We start from the raw sequence: 25,027 nt of genomic DNA on the forward strand, positions 1-25,027 counted from the left end.
GGCCTCAGTTTCCTCATGTGTAAAATGAGGCGTTGGACCCGATGACGGATGAGGAGTCTTCCAGCTCTAACGCATTACCTGTCTCTCCAAAGGTATGAGGTTTTAAAGGGAAGAAGCTGGCTGAATAGGAAGGGTATCATCTAGATGAGGTTTGGGGTAGGGAGAGAGGAATATAGGTCCTACTTCCCTCCCCAAGGGGCCCTGGTGGGAAGTCCCCTGGGGTCAGTAGCTTGTTACACTTAGACCCACTTCCTCTTCCTGCACTTGGTGTACAGCCCCTGCTGCTGTTGCACCCTTTGCAGCTCCAGCAGCCCCTGCAGGAGACATGAAGCAGTTTGAGGAAGGGGAAGCCCAGCTCTTCAGAAGGCTGTGAGGGGCAGGGTCTGCCCTTCTGACAGCTAATGAGACTGAGACCCAGAGAAGAAAAAGGACTTGCCAAGGGTCAAGCGTCTGGCAGCCGCGTGTGTGTAACAGCCTGGGCCCCTGGTCCTGTCTTTCCTTTCTCCTCTTAGCACCAGACTCGTTACAAAAGCTTCCATTTCCTTGGTAATCAGTTAAGCTTCCCCAAAACAATTTCCTTATAACAGTTTCCTGAAGTAATTAATGCAAGTATAAAGCCGATGAAGACATTGAGGCTCAGAGTCATCAGAGCCTAGATCTGGAGCCCGAAGGAACGGCCCCTTGTTTGACAGCTGAGGAAACTGAGATCACAGCTACAAATGATAACAGTGGCATTGGCCCCCGGGACCAGTGACTGCGATGGCGCTCCTCTGTCCAGGGTCCCGGGCTCGCAGTTTGTAGGTGGCCCAGCCAGGCCGGCCAAAGTGGAGAAAGGGACCTCTTCCTGGCCGCTTGGCTGAGTCTGACGGGACCGGCTCACTGTGTCGTCTGCCCGACATTCTTATGCCACCCCTACCCCCAAGTTGCTTTCTGCCTTACTGGAGGTGGGGACAAGGAATAGGAAATATGGGGGGGGTCCCAAAGAAATTGGGAAACGAGGAGCAGGTGAAAGACCCCGGAAGCCTCCCCGAGAGGCCCCGGAAAGTGTGCCAAGGGACAGGACACCAGGGTAGAGACCAGATCTCACCCGGATTATTGAATGAGTCGGAAGAGACCCTGGAGGGCTGGAGAAGCCCCTTTATTTTTTAAAGATGAGGAAACTGAGTCCCAGAAGGGGGCCAATGACTCGCTGAAGGTCGCTCGGCAAGTCTGCCTCACGGCAGCCACGTTCAAGGCTGAGAGTCCCAGGAGCTGTCCCGGCAGGCCCCGGCCCCGCGCGGGCTGGTCCCCTCGTGTCCCCTAACAGGCGGGGCCCCGGGGTTCCTGACGGCCGCCCCAGGTGGGGCCTCGAAGGCGCGGGCCGGACGGCCGGGGGTCGCCCAGGTGGCCGGCCCGACGGCCAGACAGACCGGGCAGGGCCGGGGGCGGGGCAGAGTTAGCGGAGGAGGGTGGCGACCTGGGCTGGGGGAGGAGAGAGACCGAGAGGAGAGGCCGGGCCAGGGGGAGGGGGAGGAGGAGGAGGAGGAGGAGGAAGAGGAGGAGGAGGAGGGGGGGAGAAAAAGAGAGAGGGAGCGAGAGACCGCGCCGGGGAGAGGAGAGAAGCCGCCTGCGCCCGCCCGTGGGTCCGCCCGCCCGTGGGTCCGCCCGTCCGTGGGTCCGCCCGTCGGCCCGGCCACAGCGGAGCGAGCGCCCACTCCCATGCGCGGCTCCCCAGGATGATGAAGAGGCAGCTTAACCGAATGCGGCTGCAGCTGTCCCAGACCGGGGGCTCGGGACGGTGAGCGGGCGGCGGGGGGCGCGCTGGTGTCGGGGGGCCGGGGCCGGCCGCACTGGGGCGCCTCCCCCGCCAACCTCTGCCCTTGACTTTGCTTTCTCTTTCAACACCCCGGGCCCCCACTCCCCAAAGAGGGCCCCTGGGGAGGGAAGTCTCCTGAGGTGAGGCCCCAGGGCCCCTCCACGCTCCCTCCCCGAAGCCGAGCTTGGGAGTCCTCAGCCCATCCCCCCAGGCAGACGTGAGGCAAGGGGGGCTGCCAGCTTGGGGAGAGGGGTCCTCTCCACCCACGGAGGAGGGCCTGCCGAACCTCGGAGGTCAGGTGGGCCCGGGACTTAGAGGCAGCCAGAACCTGGGGGAGCCGAGAGAAGCTCCAGGGGGGCCTGGAGAAGGGACCTTCCCGCCAGAGCCCGCGAAGTCCAAGGGAAGGACCCTCAGAACAGAGATGCCAACCCGCCGGGGAATCCGAGAACCTGCCGTGCCACAACTGGGAGAATCCCTTGCAGGGGAATGGCCGGGCCTGGAGGACCCTTGGGACAGAGGAAGTTAGGGTTTCCAATTTAGAGCTTAGATCATCTGTTTTAATCCCCTCATTTACGGCTGAGGAAATTAGGAAGTGTCCCCTAAAGAGACCTCTCCTCCCCCTGCTCCCAGTGCTGCTTTCTGCGCTCCAGTTCGGAGCTACCCCAGAGCTGATGGAGGCCAGGCTGAGGCTAACCTCTTCTGCCTGGGCCCCGGGGGCTTAGTGTCTCCCTTCCACCCCCCTCCTGTCTCAACCAGTCTGGATCCTGTAAAGAATTTCAAAATCCTCCCTGGAGAGAAGGAAGGAGAGAAAGAGGACTCTGAGACCCGTGGGGAAGGGTGGGAAGAGAGGAATCTGGCCTGACCCCGGCTCCCTGGAGAGAAAGACTCCAGGGGGACCTTTTAGGAGGGCTAGAAAGCCTTGCATGGCTGCTCTTCCCAGATGTCTTTGCTTTTCCTGTCTCTCCCCACCCCCCTTAGGATTTCAGTCCTTGGAATTCTACTTTGCTTTTCCCAGGGTCAGGTAAAAACTCAACCCCATTCCCAGGCCTAACTTTACCAAAACCAAAACCAGATGGCCTTACCCTGACTCCCTCCCCTCCTCCTCCTCATCCCCTCTAGGAACTAGAGTTCTGGAATCTTGTAGGGTAAAAAAACCAGAATCAGGATACTTGACTTGTGATCCTGTCTCTGCTCCTTGAGAGACCTTGAGCAAGTCCTTTCTCTTTGGACCTCAGTTTCCCCATCCTTCAGATAAGGAGCTTGGACTGGAACATCTCTGAAATTCATTTTGGGAATTATAGTCTATGTGGAGATGCTGGGGGCAAGGGGGGAAGTGAGAAAGAAGGCAAAGAATTTGGATTACAAACTGAGAGGCACTTTAGAGGCCATCGAAGCTAAGAACCTCCTGTCTTTTTTTTTTTTTAACAAAGAAGGAAACTGAGATTCAGAGGGATAATGAGTTTAGGATCATTATTTTCAACTGCAAGAAACCCCAGGGGCCCTTCTAGTCCAGATCTGTCATTTTATAGAGGGACACTGAGTCCGGAAAAAGAGAAGTGGTTAAGCTAACAGAAGCCTAAATAGAAAGCTGGAAGGGCTATTTTTACAGATGAGGCAATTGAGACTGAGGGCAGGTTAATAAAAAACACCCGATTCTCTGATGACAAATCCAGTGCTGATGCTTTTCACCCTTTCTCCCCCAGCTGAAGCCTCAAGGCTCTCCCCCCCTTCCCTCTGACATCTCCCTCCACCTTAGAACTTTACTCCAGCTGCTACTTATCATGGCAGTCCTCACAGGTTTGGTTTGGGCCTCTGAGAGGCTCTTCCTGCCGCCCTACCCCATGTTCCCAGGTGCAGCTCTGGGTGGAGAAGGAAGCGGCTGGCTTTGAATTCCCTGCTGCTTTGGAATGTGCTCTGGCTGGAGAGGGGTGTGGGGAAGAATGGGTGAGAGACAGGAATTAGGAGCTGAATGTGGACAGGCAGGAGCCTTCCTGGAAGAGGCTTCTCCACCCTCTGCTCAAACCCCTTTCAGCTCCTAATTCATTACCCTGAAATGCCTTCCAGCCTTGACTGGGCTGGTATTAGGGTCAGGGATTTTGGGACCTCGGAGAACAACTAGTTTAGCCATTTGTTTAGGGGAAACTGAGGCACAGAGCCAGCCAATGACTTGCCCTGGGGCATATAGCCTAGACTTCAATCTAGATCGTCTTTACTCCAAGTCTTCAAGTCTGGCAGGGAGTTTTGGGGGAAAAGGAAAGTAGATTGAAAAAAGGCCTCTAACCTGCCCTTCAACCAGTCTCTCTGTCCCCCACAGGGCCCAAGAGACTGCTGAATTTCTAAGCGAGGACTTGCTTCAGGTATGGCTGTGAGTTTAAGCACAGTGATGAGAGGCAGGCCTGTACAGGAGTTGGGAAGGTGGAGGGAGGAAGCCAAGTGGGAGCTATGAATCATCAGAACCTCCTGGACTGGATTTCCCTTAGAAGGAAGAAGTCACCCTGGGGAAAATAGGGAGCCTGAATAGGTCAAAGGAGAGGGAAGAAGGGCAATGTCAATGTCCCCAAAGGAGGCCCCAAGAGGTGATCAAGTATTGGCTATGTGGCAGGAGACTACCTGGAGATGAAGAAAAGGGAAACTAATCAATGGATTAATGTAACAGGGAAACTAATCAATGGATTAATGTAACGATCAGATATTAATGTTAAGATTAGGGTTAGGTGGTGAGGATATAAACAAAGACAAAAGATAGTCCCTGCCCTCAGGAAGCTTATAATCTTTCTTTCCCTTCACATTTCCTTTTTTTAATTGATATTTTCTTTTTCCAAACATGTCATGAAAGTTTTTCAATATTCATCCATGTGCCTATGTGTATTTTTAAGTTACATCATTTCCTTCTACCCTCCCTTCAGTGATGAATAGTCTGGTGACTATCATACATGTTTATATACATACACATGTTTATATATATACACATTTTAAAACATGTTTATAGATTAGTCATTTTTGGTATGTGGAATTAGGATTAAGGGAAAGAAGTCCAGAACAGAAATTTTTTAAAAAGTGATTGTAGTGTTCATCAGATTCTGTTTTGTTTTTCTTCCTCTGGATGAGGATAGCATTGTCCATAGTTGATCTAATAAGGTCATCCCAGCTCTCTGAACTGCTGGGGGGAATTGCTTCCATCAAGGTTGATCAACTCACAATGTTGTGGTTGATGTGGACAAATGTTCTCCTAGTCTGCTCCCTTCACTTAGCATCAATTCCTGTAATTCCTCCCATGCTTCTCTATGACCATTTATGGGGTGGTTTTTTTTTTTTAGTTTTACTTATTTAAGGCAATGGGGTTAAGTGACTTGTCTAAAGTCAGACAGCTAGGCAATTATGAAGTGTCTGAAGTCAAATTTGAACTCGGGTCCTCCTGACTCCTGGGCAGTGTCACTGCGCCACCTAGCTGCCCCCCATTTATGGTTTCTCACAGAACAATAGTTCCATAATATTCATGTACCATAACTTGATCGACCATTAAGAAACTTCCAATCTAACAGGAACTGTAAACAGAGCATCCAGTGCCCTTTTCCTTCTCAGCCTCTTTCTGCCACCCTCAGGTAGAACAGAGGCTAGAGCCAGCCAAGCGGGCTGCTCACAATGTCCACAAGAGGCTGCAGGCCTGCTTACAGGGCCAGAGTGGGGCAGACATGGAGAAGCGTGTGGTGAGTACCCATGGGACCCATTTCTTGGTGGGGGATGGAGGTGGGGAGAGAGATGATTCCAGAGCTTAGGGGTAATAGGAGACAAGATTAGGGCTGGTCACCCATAGGATGACAGAGCAAAAAAGCCAAGCAAGTGAGTGTATTAACATTGAAGTGTTTAATCTGAAAGGTAGACTAGACCCAAGCCAACTGTGGAGGAATGCTCAATGGAGAAGTCTGTGTTTAAGCCAAGAGGGAGCTACTGTTAGCTTTCTCTTGGCCAGGAGAGTAACATGGTCAGATCTGGGTTTGTGAAATATCCATTTGGATTGGAGAAGGGAAAGGCTGGTCATTCTGTGTTAAAACAAATTGATTAAGTACTGTGTTAAGTGATGGAGAGTCAAAGAAATGTCAAAACATGGAGAGCCACTAGGTGGTGCTACAGCGGATAGAGCATCAGCCCTGGAGTCAGGCTGATCTGAGTTCAAATACAACCTCAGACACTTGATCTTTACCAGCTGTGTAACCTTGGGCAAGTCACTTAACTCCATTGTTTTGCAAAAGAAAGAAAAGAAAAGTAAAGGTAAAACAACAACAAAACCCCGACCCCCAAATGTTCACAGGATGTTACAGAATGTGGTGGTGGACGTTTCTTCTCTTGCTTAGACTTAATTCAAAAATGGGGTTAGACTTCAAAAAAATAGCTGATGATTCTCTATCTTGCCCAGATCCTGTCATCCACTTGGCCCTCTCCCTTTCCATGGGCCTGATACTGGGAAATCAGGAGAATTGAGTATGAGTCTCAGCTCTATATATGCTCTCAGGCAAACTACATGGTTCCTTTGATCCTCAGTTTCTTCACCTGCAAAATGGGGGTCATAATAACAGAACACTGAGCTGGAAGGGACCACAGGGTCATCTAGATCTTTTTTTTTCTTTTTTTCTTTTTTGTTTTTTTTTTGCAAGGCAATAGGCCTAAGTGGCTTGCCCAAGGCCGCACAGCTAGGTAATTATTAAGTGTCTGAGGCTGGGTTTGAACTCAGGTCCTCCTGACTCCAGGGAGGGTGCTCTATCTGCTGTACCACCTAGCTGCCCCCCACAGGGTCATTTAGTCCAAGACCCCCAACCAGTAGGTCTAGGTCATTCAGCCTCCATCGGAAAATCTCCAGGGATAGAGAACTAACTCGCTGCCCCCAGAAGCAGCCAACTCTAGTTTGGTCAGCTCTAATTGCTAGGAATTTTTTTCCTTATATGGAGCCCAAATCTGCCTCTCTCAGCCACTGTCCCCCCACCCCTTCCCGCCTGCCCCCTTGCTCCTGGTTCTGCCTTCTGGGGTTGAGCAGAACAAGGCAGAACCTCTTCCCCATGACAGTCCTCAGCCCCATGAGAAGAGCTGCCCCATCCTTAACCTTTCTCCACCCCATACTGCCCTTCATCCTTTGCTGCCCTTCCTCCTCCCTCAGAGAAGATTGTAAGGGCCTGAGGGTGCAGGGTTGCTTTGGAAAGTAGGAAACACAGGAAAAATCAAACTGTTATCTAGTTCTGAGCAGATGCCACTGTGTCTTTCTGGGGATTTTTCTTGTGCAGTGCATTCTCCACTTAGAGTACTTGGTGGTGGGGGGGGGGGGGGCAGGGAGCTGGAGGAAGCAACATATCATCTTACCTCAGGAGACAGGTACATTGGAAAACTCACTGTCTTCTCAAGAACTTGGGAGCTGATTCTTCTTCTTATATTTAATATCCGTATGATCTTGGACAAGTCAGGACACTTCCCCTGGGCCTCAGTTTCCTCACCTATAAAATGAGAGGGGTTGGACTAGTTGACTTGGAAGTCTCACCCAGCTGTGAATCTCTGGGGCTGTGATCCTTGGAGTGCTAGCTCTGTGCTCAGTGGACAGGACCGGATCTCAGCCTCTCACCTCCTTTTTTACCTTGCAGAAGAAATTGCCCCTCATGGCCCTGTCTCACACTATGGCTGAGAGCATCAAAGAGTTGGATCAAGATTCTAGCATGGGGTGAGTGAGCTAGGGAGGGATTCCTTCATGGAATCCCATTAGCTGGGAGTTCTTCCTTCCTTTCCCTATCAGAGAGGAGCACTGGGGCTTCGGTTGGCTTGTTATCCTCCCCTTCCATTGGGGTAGAGGACTGGGTTTGGGGGTGATCAAGAAGAAGGAAGGGGTCTTGGTCTGACTTTGATCATTTGATCCCCTCAGGAAGGCTCTAGAGATTAGCTGTTCCATCCAGAGTCAGCTAGCTCGGGTCTTGGCAGAGTTTGAGATGGCCCTGGAGAGAGATGTCCTACTGCCCCTCAACAGGCTGAGTGAGGTAATCATTGTCATCTTAACAGCCAACAAAACGCTATCAGTTTTATTAAAGATTTTACATTCATTATCGTGATAATTAGGTCAACTTCCCTTGCCTCATGGTTGCCTAGAAGGGTCTGCTCACAGAGTACAGCTCTGACATAGGTCTTACCTGGCTAGAGAGGCTTTGCAAAGGAACCAGAGGACCTGCTGGAAACCTCTTCCCCAGTATTCTGGCCCCCAAGGGATGAATTCTTTACCCCTGAATTAATAGTATAAGATTATATTATAATATATTGTCAATTATATATTATAATTAATATTGCTAATATATTAATCATTCTAATAATTATCACTTATGTAGAACTTTTAAGGTTTTATTTATGCCTTTTGTTTTTTCATCACATACATTTCCCACTATATTTCTTCTGTATTCCAGAGAGTCAAACTTAGGAAATCACTTCTTTTTCTAGGCCTCAGGGTCTTTATTTGTTTTTTTTAATTAAAACCCACTTTATTAAGAATTTTAAAAAAAACTTTGAAAGGATACAGTTCAAATGTTTTCTTTTTTAAAAAAATATTTTATTTATTTTGAGTTTCACAATTTTTCCCCTAATCTTACTTCCCTTTCCCTGTTCCCCCCCACAGAAATCAATTTGTCAGTCTTTATGTTGTTTCCATGGTATTCATTGATCCAAATTGAATGTGATGAGAGAGAAATCATATCCTTAAGGAAGAAACATAAAGTAAAAGAGATAGCAAGATGAGACAATAAGATAGCAGGGTTTTTTCCTAAATTAAAGGTAACAGTCATTGGTCTTTGTTCAAACTCCCCAGTTCTTTCCCTGGGTACAGATGGTATTCTCCATTGCAGACAGCCCTAAATTGCTCCCAATTGTTGCACTGATGGAATGAGCAAGTCCATCAAAGTTGATCATCGCCCCCATGTTGCTGTTAGGGTGTACAGTGTTTTCTGGTTCTGCTTATCTCACTCTGCATCAGTTCATGCAACTCCCTCCAGGCTTCCCTGAATTCCCATCCCTCCTGGTTTCTGATAGAACAATAGTGTTCCATGACATACATAGACCACAGTTTGCTAAACCATTCCGCAATTGAAGGATATTTACTTGATTTCCAATTCTTTACCACTCAGGGTCCTTATTTGAAAAATGATAGGTTGGATGTGATGATAACTTCTAAGTTTACTCCTGCTCTAAATGATAGAATAGAACTCGGTTAATAAGGAAAAAAGAGGGGAAAACATCAGTTTTGGCAAAAACTAACCATTATATCAATTGAGTGAAACATTATAGATATAGATTAAAAATAGATGGAGATTAGATATAGATTTCGATATAGATAGTGACTCATCTCAAACCCAGCAAATGGGCAAAGATGGGAATAATCAGATTTGGAGAGACTGTAGAAGACAAAAACACTATGCTATTATTGCTAGACTTTTCAGAAAGTTCAAATAAACAATTCAGTGATTACATGGTACAGTGCACTTGGAATTAGAAGACCTGAGTTCAAATGTGACTTTAGACATTTACTAGTGCTGTAACCCTGGGCAAATTACTCAGCATCTGTCTGCCTACATTTCCTCATTTGTACAATATTGATAATAATAATAACACTTCCCAGGGTGGTTGTGAAGGTCAACTGAGAATATTTGGGGTTTTTTGTTTTTTTAGGTTTTTGCAAGGCAAATGGGGTTAAGTGGCTTGCCCAAGGCCACACAGCTAGGTGATTATTAAGTGTTTGAGGTCAGATTTGAACTCCGGTCCTCCTAACTCCAGGGCTGGTGCTCTATCCGCTGCGCCATCTAGCTGCCCCAACTGAGAATATTTGTAAAGCTCTTTGAAAGCCAATAAGGTACTATATAAATGTTAGTCTTTTTTTTTTTAGGTTGTTGTAAGGCAAACGGGGTTAAGTGGCTTGCCCAAGGCCACACAGCTAGGTATTATTAAGTGTCTGAGACCAGATTTGAACCCAGGTATTCCTGACTCCAAGGCCAGTGCTTTATCCACTACGCCACCTAGCCACCCCTAAATGTTAGTCTTTTGACCCAGAAATTACATTGCTAGGATATATATATTCCAAAGAGGTTACAATAGTAAGGCTTCATCTATATTAAAATATTTATAGTAGTACTTTTTATAGTAACAAGGAACTGAAAATTAAGGAGATAGTTTCTTCCTCAATTTCTATTGAAAGTTGACTAAATAAACTGTGGCACTTGGTTTTAGTGGACTATTGCCATGCCATAGGAAATGATGGGTATGAAGAATTCAGAGACAACTGACTGATATGAGTTGATACAGAATGAATTAACATACCCTTGAAAATATATATGATGACAAAAATGGTGTAAAATGAAGGAAGAAAAGTGGCCCAAACTGAACATTATAGAATTATAATGCTTGATCCCAAAGAAGATATGAGACAAAGCATTGCCTTCCCTTCTTTGCAGGGGAAGGAATTGTGGACCTGGAGTGTTACTATATTAACTTAGTTAATGCGTTCATTCGTTTTATTCAACTATCTCTTTATTATCTTACTCTTTGTTACAAAGGATAGGAAGGATGAAATAGTTTTATATATCCTATATTCAGAAGTCAAAGTATTTAAAAACAAAAGAAATGAATTTTTTTAAACAAAGAATCAAAGGAGAGAGACTGTTATTTGCTGATAACTGAAGGGTTTAACTTAGAAAATGCCAAAGAAGTAGTAAAGAAACAAACAGTTGCCATTGTAAAGTTGCCATTGCCTTGATGTACATCTTAGAAGCAGAAAGTCAGAAAATCTGGGTTCAGACCTGGTCCCATTACTTCCTCGCTGTATGCCCTTGGAAACATTACCAAACTTCTCTGGTCCTAAGTTTTCTTTTTTATGGGGAAAAAACAGCTGATGGGTTGGCCCAAGAGCTATTAAAAACCCTTTCCTTGTCCTGACAGTCTGTGCCTTTTGTCTGATCCACTAGGAGGAGCTTCCATCCATTCTCAAGCACAAAAAAAACCTTCAGAAATTGGTATTAGACTGGAATGCCCTAAAGAGCAGGTGAGTGGGTGGGGTTGACTCGGGGTTTGGACCCCCACAGACTAGGTGACCCATGTTGGATTGTGTATCTGGTGGGTTCTGGGAACAGAGCAGGAGCCCCTCTCCCAGCTCACTTTGCTCTGTTTCCCAGTCACAGGCCAAACCCTTGATACCACCCTGGTCAGCTCAACATTCCACCCTCTGACTGAAGGGGACCTAGGGGAAATCATCCAACACCAAGAGTCTGTTCTGCTGATAATAGTAGGGCCACCTTCCCAGACAAAGGGAAGGCCTTTATAAAGTGTGTACATCCTTCCATGCACATGTATGCTTTGTGGATAGCATGTGAATACAAGTATAGCCATGTGGACACACACACACACACACAAACCGTTATATGCTTATGGATGTAAGCACAAATTTGTTGCACAAATATGTTAATGTTTTGTATATGCAAATGTGTGTATATAAGCACATCTTGGTGTGTTGATTATACAAGCATCCACATGTGTACTGTTCAGAAATGTGAGCATGCAGGAGAGTTGTGTGTACCTGCACATGCATGATGAACACATGCACACACCTGAGCCTATGCACACATGTGCAAGCATGAGCACGCCATGACACAAACATGGATAGTCACATACAGTGCCATCATGACAAAAACTCTGGATTTGGAGCCAAAAGAACTCAGGTGCAGCTCGGGTTGTGTGACCTGGGGCAAAGGATTTCCTGTCTCTGTGCCTCACCATGCTAGTTGTAATGAAAGTCATGATAGCTCCTGCTTCTGCTGCCTTCTAAGGCTGACCCAAAACTTTGGGTTTCTTCACAATACTCCTGAGAGTTGGATATAACCCATCATGGCCCAGTCTATGGTCTTGGGGAGTCAGGACATTGCCCATCTCAGCAGCCAACACGTGTGTGTGTGCGTGCCTGTGTGCGTGTGCCTGTGTGCACGTGTGTGCACGTGTGTGTGCACCTCTGTGTGCGCGCCTCTGTGTGTGTGTGTGTGTGTGTGTGTGTTCTCTTATTTTTAAAATGTACTCCTGATGAAGCACCTCTTCTGTTCTGATTTGTCTGTGGATCAGTGGGTCAGTCCCCAGGCGAAAGCTCTAAGCAGGCTGTGCTTCCCAGAGGCCGCGAGGGGGCGCCTGGCCCTGTGTATCCCCTAAGGGGAGGGCTCAACCTGTCTGTCTTGTCAACACAAGGGGGTGCCCACATGCACATCACTTGGCCAGCTCCTCGGATGACTCCTTAGATGATCCCATTGCTCATCTGTGTTGGAACCACCGGATTCCTCAGAGCTACCACACGCCTGGATGACTGGGGGGGCAGAGGAGATTGGTCATTGTGTCTCTTCCCTCCTGACCCTTCTGCAGGCTCAGTCAAATGGCCAAAAGTTCAAGCCTCGGCCCTGGGGTAGGTGGTCCTGGGAGCCACAACACCGCGACCAACAAGCTGGAGACCCTGAAGGAGGAGGAAGAAGAATTGAAGAGGAAGGTAGAGCAGTCTAAGGTGAGGACCTCAGCGAGGCCGACAGTGGGTTAGAGCTTGTTATCGTCCAGTCAGTCTCTGAGACTCAGTTTCCTCCTGTGTAAAATAGAGAACTTTGTTGCACTCACTCATAGCCAAATGAAGCATAAGATAAACTACCTAGGAATCCGTATGAAACTGATGATATTGAAATGTAATTATAAAAATAGACTATAAAATAAAAATAGTCAGATCCTCAGGCTAAGCACCCTTGATCTAGAGCTAAAAGGAACTTCAGAAGTCAAACCATCTCCAATTTTCCCATTTTACAAAAAAGGAAACTGAGGCCTGAGAAGCAAAGAGATTTGTCCATGGATAGTGACGGGCAGGATTTGAACCAACTCCTTTGCCTCCAAATCCTAACTCTTTTCTACTATGTATCACTGTCCCCAAAGTAGTAAATATTAGAGGTAATTTGAATCCAGGTCTTTTGCCTCCAGAATAGTCTTTCTTGCCACTGAAGCCTAACTGATTTTTACATTGGACATTAAGCTTCGCAAAGTTTATTTCTATCTGTTCTCTATTCTGACCCTCACAACCACCCCAGGAGGTAGGTGATGTTCTTGTACTCATTTTACAGAGAAGGAAACTGAGGCCCAAAGAGGTTAAGTGACTTTATTAAGTTATTAAGGGCCAGACACAGTGCTAATCACTAGAGATACAAAGAGAACCAAAGACAGTCCCTGTCCTTGAGGAGCTCACTGTCTAATGGGGATGTATCCAGGGTCACACTGTAAGTGGCTGGGGCAAGATCTGAACTTGGGTCTTCTTCCCTGGTTGAATTGAACTCAACGCACTTGAAACAAAAAGGAAAAACTCTTTCAACTTATTTCAAGCTTGTATTAAGCTTGCGTTATTCTATGCAAGCACTTTGTTAGGCGTGGAGATACAGAATGGAGGTGACGGGATTTGTCCAGAGTTGAATGACAAAGAAGTGATGGCCCTGTGGGTTGAGTTCAATTCAACCAGTATTTATTTAGTGCCTACTGTGCCAGTCCTGTACATGGTGCTGGGAATAGAAAAAGTAGTTACTGTCTCCAAAGAGCTTTTCTTCTGTTGAGGGTGGGGGTGATCATTATGGGCTGTTATCCTGCTCCCCAAACCAGAGGCAGGTCCAGGAGGATGGGTTGGGGAGTGGGGAGGAAGAGGTTTCAAGTCCTGCTATGTCTCTCCTAGGATGAGTATCTGTCAGACCTGTACCACTTCGCTACAAAGGAAGACAGCTATGCCAACTACTTCATCAGTGTAAGAGCCTCCAGGAGTTCCCCCTCCATCTCTGCCTGGGGGATGTTACCAGAATGATGGGGAGAGTTCTGGGGGGTGCTAGAGAAAGGCTGCCCCTTCCTGGAAAGGAGGAGATAAGAGTATGCCCAGGCCTCCCCAATTTGAGGAGGAAGGCGCTCCCTACCTCTGCATAACATCCAATGACCCTCTTTCTGCCCTGCTGGGGGACTCCTCCCAGGGTGGAGTTGGGGGAAAGCAGGAGAGGAATTCTGACAGGGGAATCCCCAAATCCTTAACCCCCCAAAACTCATCCCAAGGCCTTTATCTTACCTTTCCTCTCACACAGCTTCTGGAACTGCAGGCTAGTTACCATCGTAAATCTTTGAGCTCATTGGACACAGCCTTGGCTGAGCTGAAGGAGACCCATGGCCACACAGGTATGGTGGTAGAGATAGCCCCCCCCCCCCCGTCCCTTCCTTTGTCGCTGCCCAAGGAGTTATTGGAGATTTCAGGGCGCTGACCTCTTCCCCTTAAGGTTTATGTGACCTCAGTCAAGTCATGTTCCATCTTTAGCCTTAGTTTCCTCACAGCACAGTAGATCAGATAATGGCACTGGAGACCCAGGATCTGGATTCAAATTCTCCTTCTCAAGAGCCTTTATAACAAAGAATAAAAACAGGCAGGAGGGGTAGCTGAGCAAAATTAATGCACATGATGACCAAGTTTGGCACCAGACCAGCTATGAGAAACCATCACAATAGCACCTGCTCCAGCTAGCTCATAGAATGCACACTGCTCCAGGGCAGGGACCATGGGCCGGTTGTCGCCCAGTGAGGGGCCCGAGAGAGAGTGATCCCTTGATCAATTCTCATTGGATGGATGATTGTTGGATTGGACTAGTGACCTGGAGCCTGCAGTGTTCTAGGCTCTATCCGAGGTGCTAGAGCTAGAGACTAAAATGAGAGTAGTTCCTGCCTGCAGATAGTTTATATTTATTAGATAAATTAAAAGCAAACCAGAATATATATATACATAGTAAATGAACAGATGCTAAAGAAAAAGGAAAAAACCCAAACCAAATTTGCATTTTATATCCAGGCATTCCAAAGACTACTAAAACTTGAAATTGCTGGGATATTCTCTTTTCCTTGAATGTGCCATCCTTTCTCCATGCCTTCTCCTCTGAAATTTGTAGAAATTTTTCACAGGTCCTTGACTGAGAGGAGGAAGGACCAAAGAGGTAGGAAGAGGAGGGCTGGGTTAGCAGACTTCCTCTAGGGCTGCTCTGGGGGCTGAGAGAAAACCTAGAAACAGTGGGTGCTGGAGAGGTGAGATTTAAAGGGAGTAGGGGTAGAGGAGGTTGAAGTGGAGGATTAACAAGGAGAAACCTTCCCTGCCCCCCTCCTTCTCTGGACTTCTGAAGTTTTACCTCAGTCCTATCTAATGGAAGGAGGATTAATTAAAGAATTAGAGAGAAAAGAAAATTTAGAGAGCATTTGGTCCATCCCATCCAAACCAGTTTAAACCAACACACTTTGGTGAAGTAGCCAGGATTCTTTGCCAATCACTGTGTGTTTGGGAACAGAGAGACAACCTCTCCCTCTGCCCTAATTGATAGCTAAGGAAACTGAGGTTCAGAAGAGGAAATGACTTGTCCAGCATCCCATAACCAAGATGGGATTCAAACACCTATCTTCTGATCCTGAATCCTCTGTGTATGTAGTTAATGAAAGTTTTTTCAGTTCACAAGTCTTTGTTTTCACCCACTCCGGCTTCCCTCCCACTGGGGGGGGGGGGAAGAAAAGCAACTGTCTTGTGACCAGAGAGAGAGGCCAAGACAGTGTTCTTTCTCCTACGCCCTGACAGGATCATGGATTTTCATATGAAAGGATTTACTGTGACTTCATTCTGAAGTCAGCTAGTTGGACCCTCTCTTTTTACATAGAAGGAAAGTGAGGAATAGAGAGGTGCCCAAGAAGCATGAGAGATGAGATTTAAACCAGGCCCTTTGGCTCCTGATCCAGCATGCTTCCCGTTGAGTGATATTCCCTTTTAACCTAGGATTCCTGAGATAAACTGGAGGAAAGACAGGTTGGCAAGTTAGTTTGAGGGCCCAGAAGTGACAAAAGAAGAGTAAGATAGGGCGGCTAGGTGGTGCAGTGAATAGAGCACCAGCCCTGGAGTCAGGAGTACCTGGGTTCAAATCCGGTTTCAGACACTTAATAATGACCTAGCTGTGTGGCCTTGGGCAAGCCACTTAACCCCATTGCCTTGAAAAATCTAAAAAAATAAAAAGTGTAGGATAATCTTTTCAGTCTCATGCCTTGCCTCCAAGGCTTTCTTTCAGAGGAGGGGAAGACGAAGCTCTTCCTTTCTTCATCCGGTACCATCTCATCTTCCCCCCACAGATAGCAACACCCGGGTGTCAGATGTTCCCTCCACCAAAGTATACGGGGTGGCCCTGAGAACCCATCTGCAGGAGACAGGCCGGGACATCGCCCTGCCCCTGGAGGCTTGCGTGTTGATGCTTTTGTCTGAAGGCATGAAAGAAGAGGTAGAAGGGAGAAGGGTACCCACAGGGTCCACCTCACACCTGGGAGGGGCTGGGGACAGGATCCTAGGTGGCAAAATTAAGATACTTCTTACTCCATGTGGCTATGGAGAATCACAGAAGGAGCAATGGGTTAGTTCTGAGAGATTGGCCTATCCAGACCTGCCATTTTTACAGATAGGGAAACTGAGACCCTGAGAAGAGAAAGGGCTTGCTTAAAGTTGTATTAGTGAGTGGGCAGCAGGACAGGGATTCCAACAGATCTTTTACAGTCATCTCTCAATAGCCCTAGGAGAGAATGGGGTGGGGCTTATTCTCTTCCAGGTAAGGTGCCCTGACGGTTCAGATAATTTAGCCAAGGTCACATAGATTAGTGACAGAGATGGAACCTAAGAGCTTCCTCTCCTGATACCATCCTGCTATTGAAATGAGCCATCTCTGCCAGCTTCTGACCTGTCACTGTTGTTGGGAATTCTATCATACAAGTCTTCAGGTTAAGAACATGGTTCCCCTCCTAGGAGGGCTAAGCTATTATTAGTCATTTCCACCTTAGTGTGAGTGAGTGTATCAGAATAATATGGGGAGGCTGTACAAAATATTCCAACCTTAGAAGTTTGAGGGTAAAGGGAGAAGCTACATTCCGTGGAGGGTTGGGTGTCCAAGGTGGCTAATCTCACCCCTTTGCCTAGTTTCACTGCTTTCCATCACCTGTTCATTCTCCTCTTCCTCAGATTTCTTCTCTTCCCCTTGGCCTTTTTGCCTCAAAAGGCAACCTACCACAACAATGACTTTCTATTTACCTAGGGTCTCTTCCGTCTGGCAGCAGGGGCCTCCGTGCTCAAGAGGCTGAAGCAGACCATGGCCCTCAGTCCCAGCAGCCTGGAGGAATTCTGCTCCGACCCTCATGCTGTTGCTGGTACAGGAGGCTTGGATTGGGCTAGCCATGAGGGCTGATGGGGCACCTGCTTTTCTTTTCTTTTCTTTTCTTTCTTTCCTTCCTTCTCTTTCTTTCTTTCCTTCCTTCTCTTTCTTTCTTTCCTTCCTTCTCTTTCTTTCTTTCTTTCCTTCCTTCCTTCTCTTTCTTTCTTTCCTTCCTTCTCTTTCTTTCTTTCCTTCCTTCTCTTTCTTTCTTTCCTTCTCTTGCTATTCATTTCTTTCTTTCCTTCCTTCTCTTGCTATTCATTTCTTTTTCTTTCCTTCCTTCTCTTGCTATTCATTTCTTTCTTTCTTTCCTTCCTTCTCTTGCTATTCATTTCTTTCTTTCTTTCCTTCCTTCTCTTGCTATTCATTTCTTTCTTTCTTTCCTTCCTTCTCTTGCTATTCATTTCTTTCTTTCTTTCCTTCCTTCTCTTGCTATTCATTTCTTTCTTTCTTTCCTTCCTTCTCTTGCTATTCATTTCTTTCTTTCTTTCCTTCCCTCTCTTGCTATTCATTTCTTTCTTTCTTTCCTTCCCTCTCTTGCTATTCATTTCTTTCTTTCCTTCCTTCCCTCTCTTGCTATTCATTTCTTTCTTTCCTTCCTTCCCTCTCTTGCTATTCATTTCTTTCTTTCCTTCCTTCCTTCTCTTGCTATTCATTTCTTTCTTTCCTTCCTTCCTTCTCTTGCTATTCATTTCTTTATGTACTTCTTCTTTTCACTTTTTTCCTTCCATCATTCTCTCTTTCTCTCTTTCTCCTTCCTCTTTCTCTTCCTTCCACTCCCCTCCATTCCAACTTTCTTCCTTTTTTTTAATCTTTATATTGGTCTCTAGCTTATACCCCACTTTCATTTGCTGAGATATCCCTCCCCCTGCCCCACCCTGTAGACAAAAAATAAAAAAGAAAGGCAGCATGGGAGGGGAGGGGGAGGAAGTAGAGTTTAGCAAAACTAAGCAACAAAACAACCAAACCCAACAGGAGGTGAAAGCCACATCTGGGACATCCCATTAGCAGAGGAAAGACAAAATCTCCATAACTGTGACATTGATTTCAGGAGATCTCTAGTCTGAAAAATACTTAGCTCATCAGTAGCTAATTCCACCATTCAGATTTCATTCCTTTGTCTAGAGCATTTGTGCACCAGAAATGAAATGTCAGTGAGAGACTGCCTTGGAGCAGGTTGGATAGGGTTGGGCCCAAGGGAGTCACTCTCTTGTCTGGTGTGGGCCCAGGCTGGGGGATACCATTGCCTCTCATTCTCCTCCTTTTCAGGGGCCCTCAAGTCTTACCTCCGGGAGCTTCCTGAGCCTCTCATGACATTTGAACTCTATGAGGACTGGATGCGAGCTGCCAAGTGAGTGGAAGCAGAGGGGGGATGGTAGCATTACGGGCTAGTGGTCAGAACACTGGAATTGTATTCAGGAAGATCTGAATTCCAATATCACCTCAATCCCTTCTTATCTAAGGAAGTTTAGCCTTGCTGAGCCTCCTCTGAGGGGGGTTTGGTTGAATGCCCTCTAAGTCCATCCTAATTCCAAATCTGTAAGCTTATAAAAATGAATGAGACAGTGGTGCAGTGGATAGAGCACCAGCCCTGGAGCCAAGAGGACCTGAGTTTATGTCCAGCCTCAGACACTTTCCACTTATTAGCTGTGTGACCCTGGGCAAGTGAGTTAACCCTAATTCTCACACACACACACACACACACATTGGAGACTTCCCTTCAGAGTGGCAAAATTCTACTCCTTTTTTTAAAAAAACATTATGTCCCTTCTTTCTCTGTTTCCAGTCTGAAGGAGCCAATGGCCCGGCTTGAAGGCCTTCAAGAAGTATGTGGGAAACTGCCTCAGGAAAATCTCTGCAATCTGAGGTGGGTTTCATAATGTAGTCCAGTGCCTGGGCTAAGTGGGGCCTGGGCTTGGGGGGGGGGGGGTAAAGGGGGGGTAGGCCCATTCAAATTGGGAAGTTAAAGGGCTAGAGCCAGGGGGTCCCCTTCCTGATGCCCTTCCCAACTCCCCTCAGGTATCTGATAAAGTTCCTGGCCAGGCTGGCTAAGGAGCAGGAGGTGAATAAGATGACTCCGAGCAACATCGCCATTGTCCTAGGGCCGAACCTGCTATGGCCACCCATGAGAGATGGGTAAGAACCTTAGATCTGGGAGGAGTACCTGACCAGGGAGGGACCTTAGCAGAGGATGCTGGGATGTGGAATGTTAGGACTGGCAAAGGCCTTAGAACAGGGAATGGCAGAGCTGGTTAGTGAGCTTCCTGTACTCAGAATCTCCTCCAGGCCATACTACACTATTAGAGGAAGACTTTCATGGAGGCTAGAAATAGAGCTATTTATTGACTAAAAGAACTGAAGTCCCACCTACCACTGCCACAAAATCCTGCCAGTGTGTGTTCATGTGCCATCCTTGCCTTGAGCTCTGACTCTTCCTGGTGGGATGGGGGAAAGGGACAGGACTCAACTCCACCGTTATCCTTATTTTCTTCTTAGGAAATCCTGGGAGAAGGGTTGGGACCTGGGCTAATGCTCACCTTCTTTCTCCTCCTCATTACAGGGACCAGGCTCAGTTGGACGCAGCCTCAGTGTCCTCTATCCAGGTGGTAGGGGTGGTGGAGGCATTGATTCAGAATTCGGACACTCTCTTCCCAGGAGGTAAGATCTTGTGTGTGTGTGTTTGCCTGTGTGTGTGTATGTTTCTGTCTGTATCTGTGTCTGTCTATTGATATGTCTGAATGTGTGTGTGTGTGTGTGTGTGTGTGTATGTAAGTCATGAGAGAGTCAGGGGAAAGGTGGAAGTAGGGAGGAGCTGGTGGACATTCTGCCCCTTCCTGTGCCCTCCAAACATGGAGCCTCCCCTTGACCCAGTGGGAGTCAAGAATCAGAAGACTCAGATGATGGCAGACACCTTAAATCCCCAATCCAAAATTAAAAAAGTTGTATTATTTTTGTAAAGTGAGAGAACCAAGTCATTGCTTAAGGGATGAATTCTGAATCAAAGATGCAAGAGAAGTGAGCACAAAAGACACAAGTCACCATTTCAGACCTAGGCACTAACAAGGTGAATGCAGCTGGGGTAAGCAGCAAGTTGGGAGGAACAAAACCTTGGCATCAGATAGCTCTGAGGGAGGGTCTGCTAGCCATGACTTATAGGTAATTATCAGAAACATTCACAACCTCTAGAACCCTGCTCCATACATAAGGAATGAAAGGCAATGGGCAGAAAGTTCTCAAAAGAAAGCTGAATGAACAAGTAGGGTAGGAAAGGAAAGAATGAAGAATCATTCTGGGCCCTTTGCTCAGAGTTCAGCCTGCATGGTTGTAAGGTTGTAAGTCTTGGGGTTGCAGTAGCAGGGCAGATGGCAAGAATCCATACTTTGCAATGTCAGTTCTATGAATAATTGATTTCTGATTGTGAATCATGGAACATCACCAAGGGAGAGGAGGTGGAGAAGAAAGAAAGTCAGAAGACCTGGGTTTATGTCTCCTCTCTGACTCTGTGTGTGTGTGTGTGTGTGTGTGTGTGTGTATACATACATACATACACATATATACATATATGTATGTATATGTGCATATGTATGTGTATGTATGTATATATATGTACATATATGTGTGTATATATATACACATATATGTATGTATATGTCTAGTGCTTTGACCTTACTTCTTAAAACTTCATTTTTCTTCTGTAAAGTGGGGATAATGACACCTGTACTGCCCATTTCACATGATGATGGGGGCAGAAATCTTGACTTACAGAAATGTAGGCTGTTGTCCTCCTTTTTAATCAGCCAAAAAGCCTAGCCTGCATCAGGCCCTGGGCTAGGTGCTGAGGAAACAAAGACAAAGGACACATTCCTTGACCTCAGAGAGTGTCTATTCTAACTGAAATGACTCTTGGAGAAATTACCTTGTTTTTGATTAATGGCTTTTGTTTTTATTTCTCACTTGTTTCTGAACATATCCCAAGTCTACCATTCACTGTATGACCATGACAAGTCTCTTTCCCTCCCAGGATCTCAGTTTCCTCTTCAGCAAAATGAGAGGGTTGTATTTGGTGGCCTGTGAGGCCCCTTCTAACCCTAGATCTATGACCCTCCCCTGCCTTATAACACTTAAAAAGAAAATAGTAACTTAGCAAAATTCACCAGCACACAAATGGTATCTGAAAGTGTATGTGGTGATTCTCACCCAAGATCCCCTAGCTTGTCAATAAAGGGAGGGTGGTGCTCAGAATGGACCATTTGAAGTTAGGGGACTTTGGCACTTTCTATCTTTGTATCTACCCCACCCCCAGCACTCCCAGATATATGGTAGGTAGCAGCCTAATCAGTGCTCATTGAATTCAGTTGGACTTTGGAATCCTCTTTCCCGCTTCTTTTGCAGATATCCATTTCAGTGTCTCAGGCTTGTTCTCTTTCCCCTCGATCCTGTATCAACCTCACCCCCAGGAAAAGTTAGCTGATAGTGGCCACTCAGAAGAAGTGCCAGCCGCCATCCCAGCCTCTCCACTGGCTAAGGAAGGGTAAGAACATTTGGACATCACGTGGCCTCAGGGACCACCCCAGAGTCACCCAGCTCCGTTCTTTAACACATTGGACCAAATGACAATTGGTGTCTCTTTCAATTCTTGGGATAGGAAAGAAGGAGGGATGGCCTTGTGGGCTTCCCCTATGTTTTCTAAAGTTAAGGATGCCCCCCTCTCATTGGTGGTGGTAGCAGTAGTAGTAATACTAGCTAGCATTGATCTAGCTCCTAAGGGCCTATCCTAAGCACCCTAAGATATCTCTTTTAATCCTCAGGACAACCCTGGAAGGTAGGTGCTATTTGGATCCCTGCTTTGAAAAACTGAGTCAGAGTTTCAATGACTTGCCCAAAGTCAAATAGGCAGTGTCTGAGGCTGGATTTTAACTCAGAGAGCTTCCTGGCTCTTGAGGCCAGCAATCTATATACTGTACCTATAGCTGCCTTCATGGTAGTTAGCAGATGTTATACACCCATTATTCTGAATTGCTCCAGATCTGTTGGGAAATTTATATTACCAGTTAATAGGAGAGTAGTTGAGACAGGCCCTAGGGGTCTGGAGATCACAGACCCTGACCTAACTACAGAATCAGAGGGTTTAGGGCTGGCAGGGACCCTTGAGGCCTTTTAGTCCAGCCTCCTCCATCTTCTGTTCCTTAGATTACATACTCCCTTGCTCTCCAACTTTAACTCCTAGGGTTTGAGGAATTGGGTAGGATAAGTAACCAAGGCAGAAGGGATGTATTCTCACTTAATAATTCTAAGAAGAGTCTAGAATCCAGAGCTCTTGAGATATCCTGTCCCCCTGCAATGGGCAAGTTCTAGGATTCTAGAACCTAGAAAATATTACTGTGCCTCAGTTTCCTCATTTATAAAAAGAGAATTAGACTAGATAACCCTGAGATCCTTTCCAGTTTTTTGTAAGACACTATAATCCTATTTTTTTTAATCCCACTACCTCCCATCTAGTCTTGGAATCAACTCAATCATCTTTCTTATAGATGTCAAAAGCACTTAGATTGATGGGGAGCTCACTACTGCTCCATTGTATTGAACTGAATCTTGCCCACATTGATCTGTGAGGTAACCTGCTTCCCTCTGACTGCCTGTTCCACTCTGCCCAGGAAGACTCGCTTGCTTGGTTCTCAGTCCCCCGACTAGGGTTGGGACCTTATGGTCTCCTCCTGGACCCTGGCAAAGGTGTCTCTCCCAACCATGGCCACGAGGTAGTAAAGGGATCCTTTGTACAAGTGGTTGCTGAGAAAGGCATCATGCTTGGTGTTCCAGAGGCTCTTGGTTCCTGGGTTCTCTGTCTCTGGTTGAGACTTGTGTTCTTATAGCCCTCTTTATCCCTCAGGAAGGTAGAGCTTGAGCTTCCACCAAGACCCTCCTCTCCAAAGGTCAGCAGGAACCCCATAGAAGCACCTGGACCAGCTGAGGAGACAGGCCGAAGAAGTGAGTCTCTCTCTGGCCAAGTGCTGAGGGGTTGGTTGCCTTGGGAAGTGGGTCCCTGAGAAATAAGGCTTTCAGGAGCTGAGATCTTATTCAGAGATGGGGTTGGGCCTGGTCTCCATGGAGAGGTACAACCTGAGCAGTATAAAAGGAGAGGGCAGCTAGCAACCCCAAGAAGGTTGGCACGTCGGGTCTGAGGGGAACTTCAAACAGGCACCCAAGGGAGGTGCACTTCTGTGGTATTCAATAGGTTCTCCCATAAATGCTTCTTGGCTAATCGCAATATAATCTGCAGGGCTGGGAGGAAGCGTCAGAGTTGGAAGGGGTCTTAGAACAGAGAATGTCAGGGGTGGGAGGGAGTTGCAGAACCCTAATGTCCCTTAGGACATAGCGTGTCAGAACACAGAATGGGAGGAACTCTTAGAGTATCGAGGCCACACAACCATACTAAAGCCCATGGAGAGGAAGTGAGTGTCAGAGCCAGGCCTAGAACCTGGGACTGAACTCTTGGCCCTGCATCCTGCTCCACTGGACTGGGCCAGGGGACTAGAACAGTCAGTGAAGCAGGGTGATGGCAAGGTCAAGGGTCAGGATAGAAGAATCTGGCATCCCTAAACTAACTTTCTTTCCCTCCAACTTTCTCTTTAGCCAAACGGCCAGCCCCGGCCCGGCCTATGGTGCCTCCACCCCAGGTCCTGACACCCAGATCTTCACCCCCAACCATTCCCTCTCCCTCTCCCTCTCCCTCTCCAGCTCCAACCCAAACCCAGCCTCAGCCCCAGCCCCAGCCTCAGCCTCAGCCTCAGCCCCAGCCCCAGCCCCAGCCTCAACCCCAGCCTCAACTCTCCACTCCAGGGAGTCCGGCTACTCCTAGGGCCCTCCCCCGACGTCAGGCAGGTAGCAATATTAAGGCCCCCTCGGTGCCACCCCCATTGCCTCCTCAACCTCCTCAGCCTGTCCGCCGGCTGACTCGACCCTCCCCTGCTTCTCCCAACCCCAGCAGTGAGCCTGATGTCCCTGGGGACTCTAGAGGTCCTGAGAAAGACAGCTCTGCATCCCAAGGAGGGATTACTGTTCCTCCCCAGCCCCGGCCTAGGACTCTTGCCTCAGAGACTGATTAAGCCAGGGGTGGATCTGCTGCCTCCTCCCACCATGGTGCACTGACTCCCACCCCTTGCTTCTTCTGTTTTCTGGGGCCCCCTTCCCCCCAAGCTCCAGTGATTCAGCCCACAAATGTCTCTGCCTCCAGTCCTGGCTGGGCTGGTCCCTTGCCTTGGGAGCTGAAGAGGAGCTGGGCCTTATTTCCTCCCTTCATCTGACACCCCTGGTTCTGGGTGTCCAGAACCTCTTTCCCCATTGCCTGGCAGGGTCCAGTCAGGGAGGGAAAGAGAAGAGCAACAGGGAGGGCATCTATTTTCCTTTTTTCAGAAATTTCTGTTTTTGTCTTGGTATGGCTTGTAAATTATTTTGGATTAACCTGGAGCACACTGTGGTGCAGCCAGCTTTCCCTTATGGCCTCCAAATAAAAGTGATCATTGAGAAATCAAGAGGCGTCCGTTTCAGTGACTGAGGGTCAGCTCTCTTCTGGAACAAATCGGTGATCTTTGTTTCTTCCACCCTGCAAGGATCAAGGTGATATTTGTAAAGTGCTTGGCACTTGACACAGATGTTAGCCTTTTCACAAAAAGCTTGCCCAGTTCTTCATAAGCCAGGACAGGATTCTGTGCTGGTCCCATTAGGAAACCTTGGAACTTTCCCAAAGCCAAAAGTTCAAAGCTAGCTTGGGAACTTGGGCTTGAGATCTGATGTGCATATGTAGACACAAATATCCAGTGTGTACACAGAGAGAAAGAGACAAATATATGTATAAATACAATGTATAGACACATACAAATATACATATATATATATATATACACACACACACATAGAGAGAGTGAGTATATGTGGACAGAAATGTAGGTGTCTATGCAAAGTGTATGCACTCACAAAT

General features: G+C 47.2%; 1 protein-coding gene across 2 annotated transcripts; it reads left to right on the plus strand.

The window, feature by feature from the left end:
- Positions 1 to 1,641: 1,641 nt before the first annotated feature.
- On the plus strand, positions 1,642 to 24,581 carry SH3BP1 (SH3 domain binding protein 1). Of its 2 annotated transcripts, XM_074226884.1 has the most exons (18): positions 1,642 to 1,777; positions 4,110 to 4,152; positions 5,398 to 5,502; positions 7,420 to 7,496; positions 7,695 to 7,806; positions 10,768 to 10,844; positions 12,203 to 12,338; positions 13,533 to 13,601; positions 13,927 to 14,017; positions 15,989 to 16,134; positions 16,936 to 17,047; positions 18,322 to 18,403; positions 18,839 to 18,919; positions 19,072 to 19,188; positions 19,613 to 19,710; positions 21,445 to 21,583; positions 22,940 to 23,037; positions 23,683 to 24,581. In XM_074226884.1, exons 1-18 carry the CDS (start codon positions 1,716 to 1,718, stop codon positions 24,153 to 24,155), a joined length of 2,118 nt encoding a protein of 705 aa, XP_074082985.1. In that variant the 5' UTR covers positions 1,642 to 1,715; the 3' UTR covers positions 24,156 to 24,581. The 2 variants fall into 2 exon arrangements, with proteins under 2 accessions (XP_074082985.1, XP_074082986.1); XM_074226885.1 differs by lacking the exon at positions 1,642 to 1,777 and having other exon boundaries at positions 1,833 to 4,152; positions 5,338 to 5,502.
- The last annotated feature ends 446 nt before the right edge of the window (positions 24,582 to 25,027 follow it).

The sequence above is a fragment of the Macrotis lagotis genome, chromosome 2 (genome assembly GCF_037893015.1).
Source record: "Macrotis lagotis isolate mMagLag1 chromosome 2, bilby.v1.9.chrom.fasta, whole genome shotgun sequence".
Classification (NCBI taxonomy): Eukaryota; Metazoa; Chordata; class Mammalia; order Peramelemorphia; family Peramelidae; genus Macrotis; species Macrotis lagotis.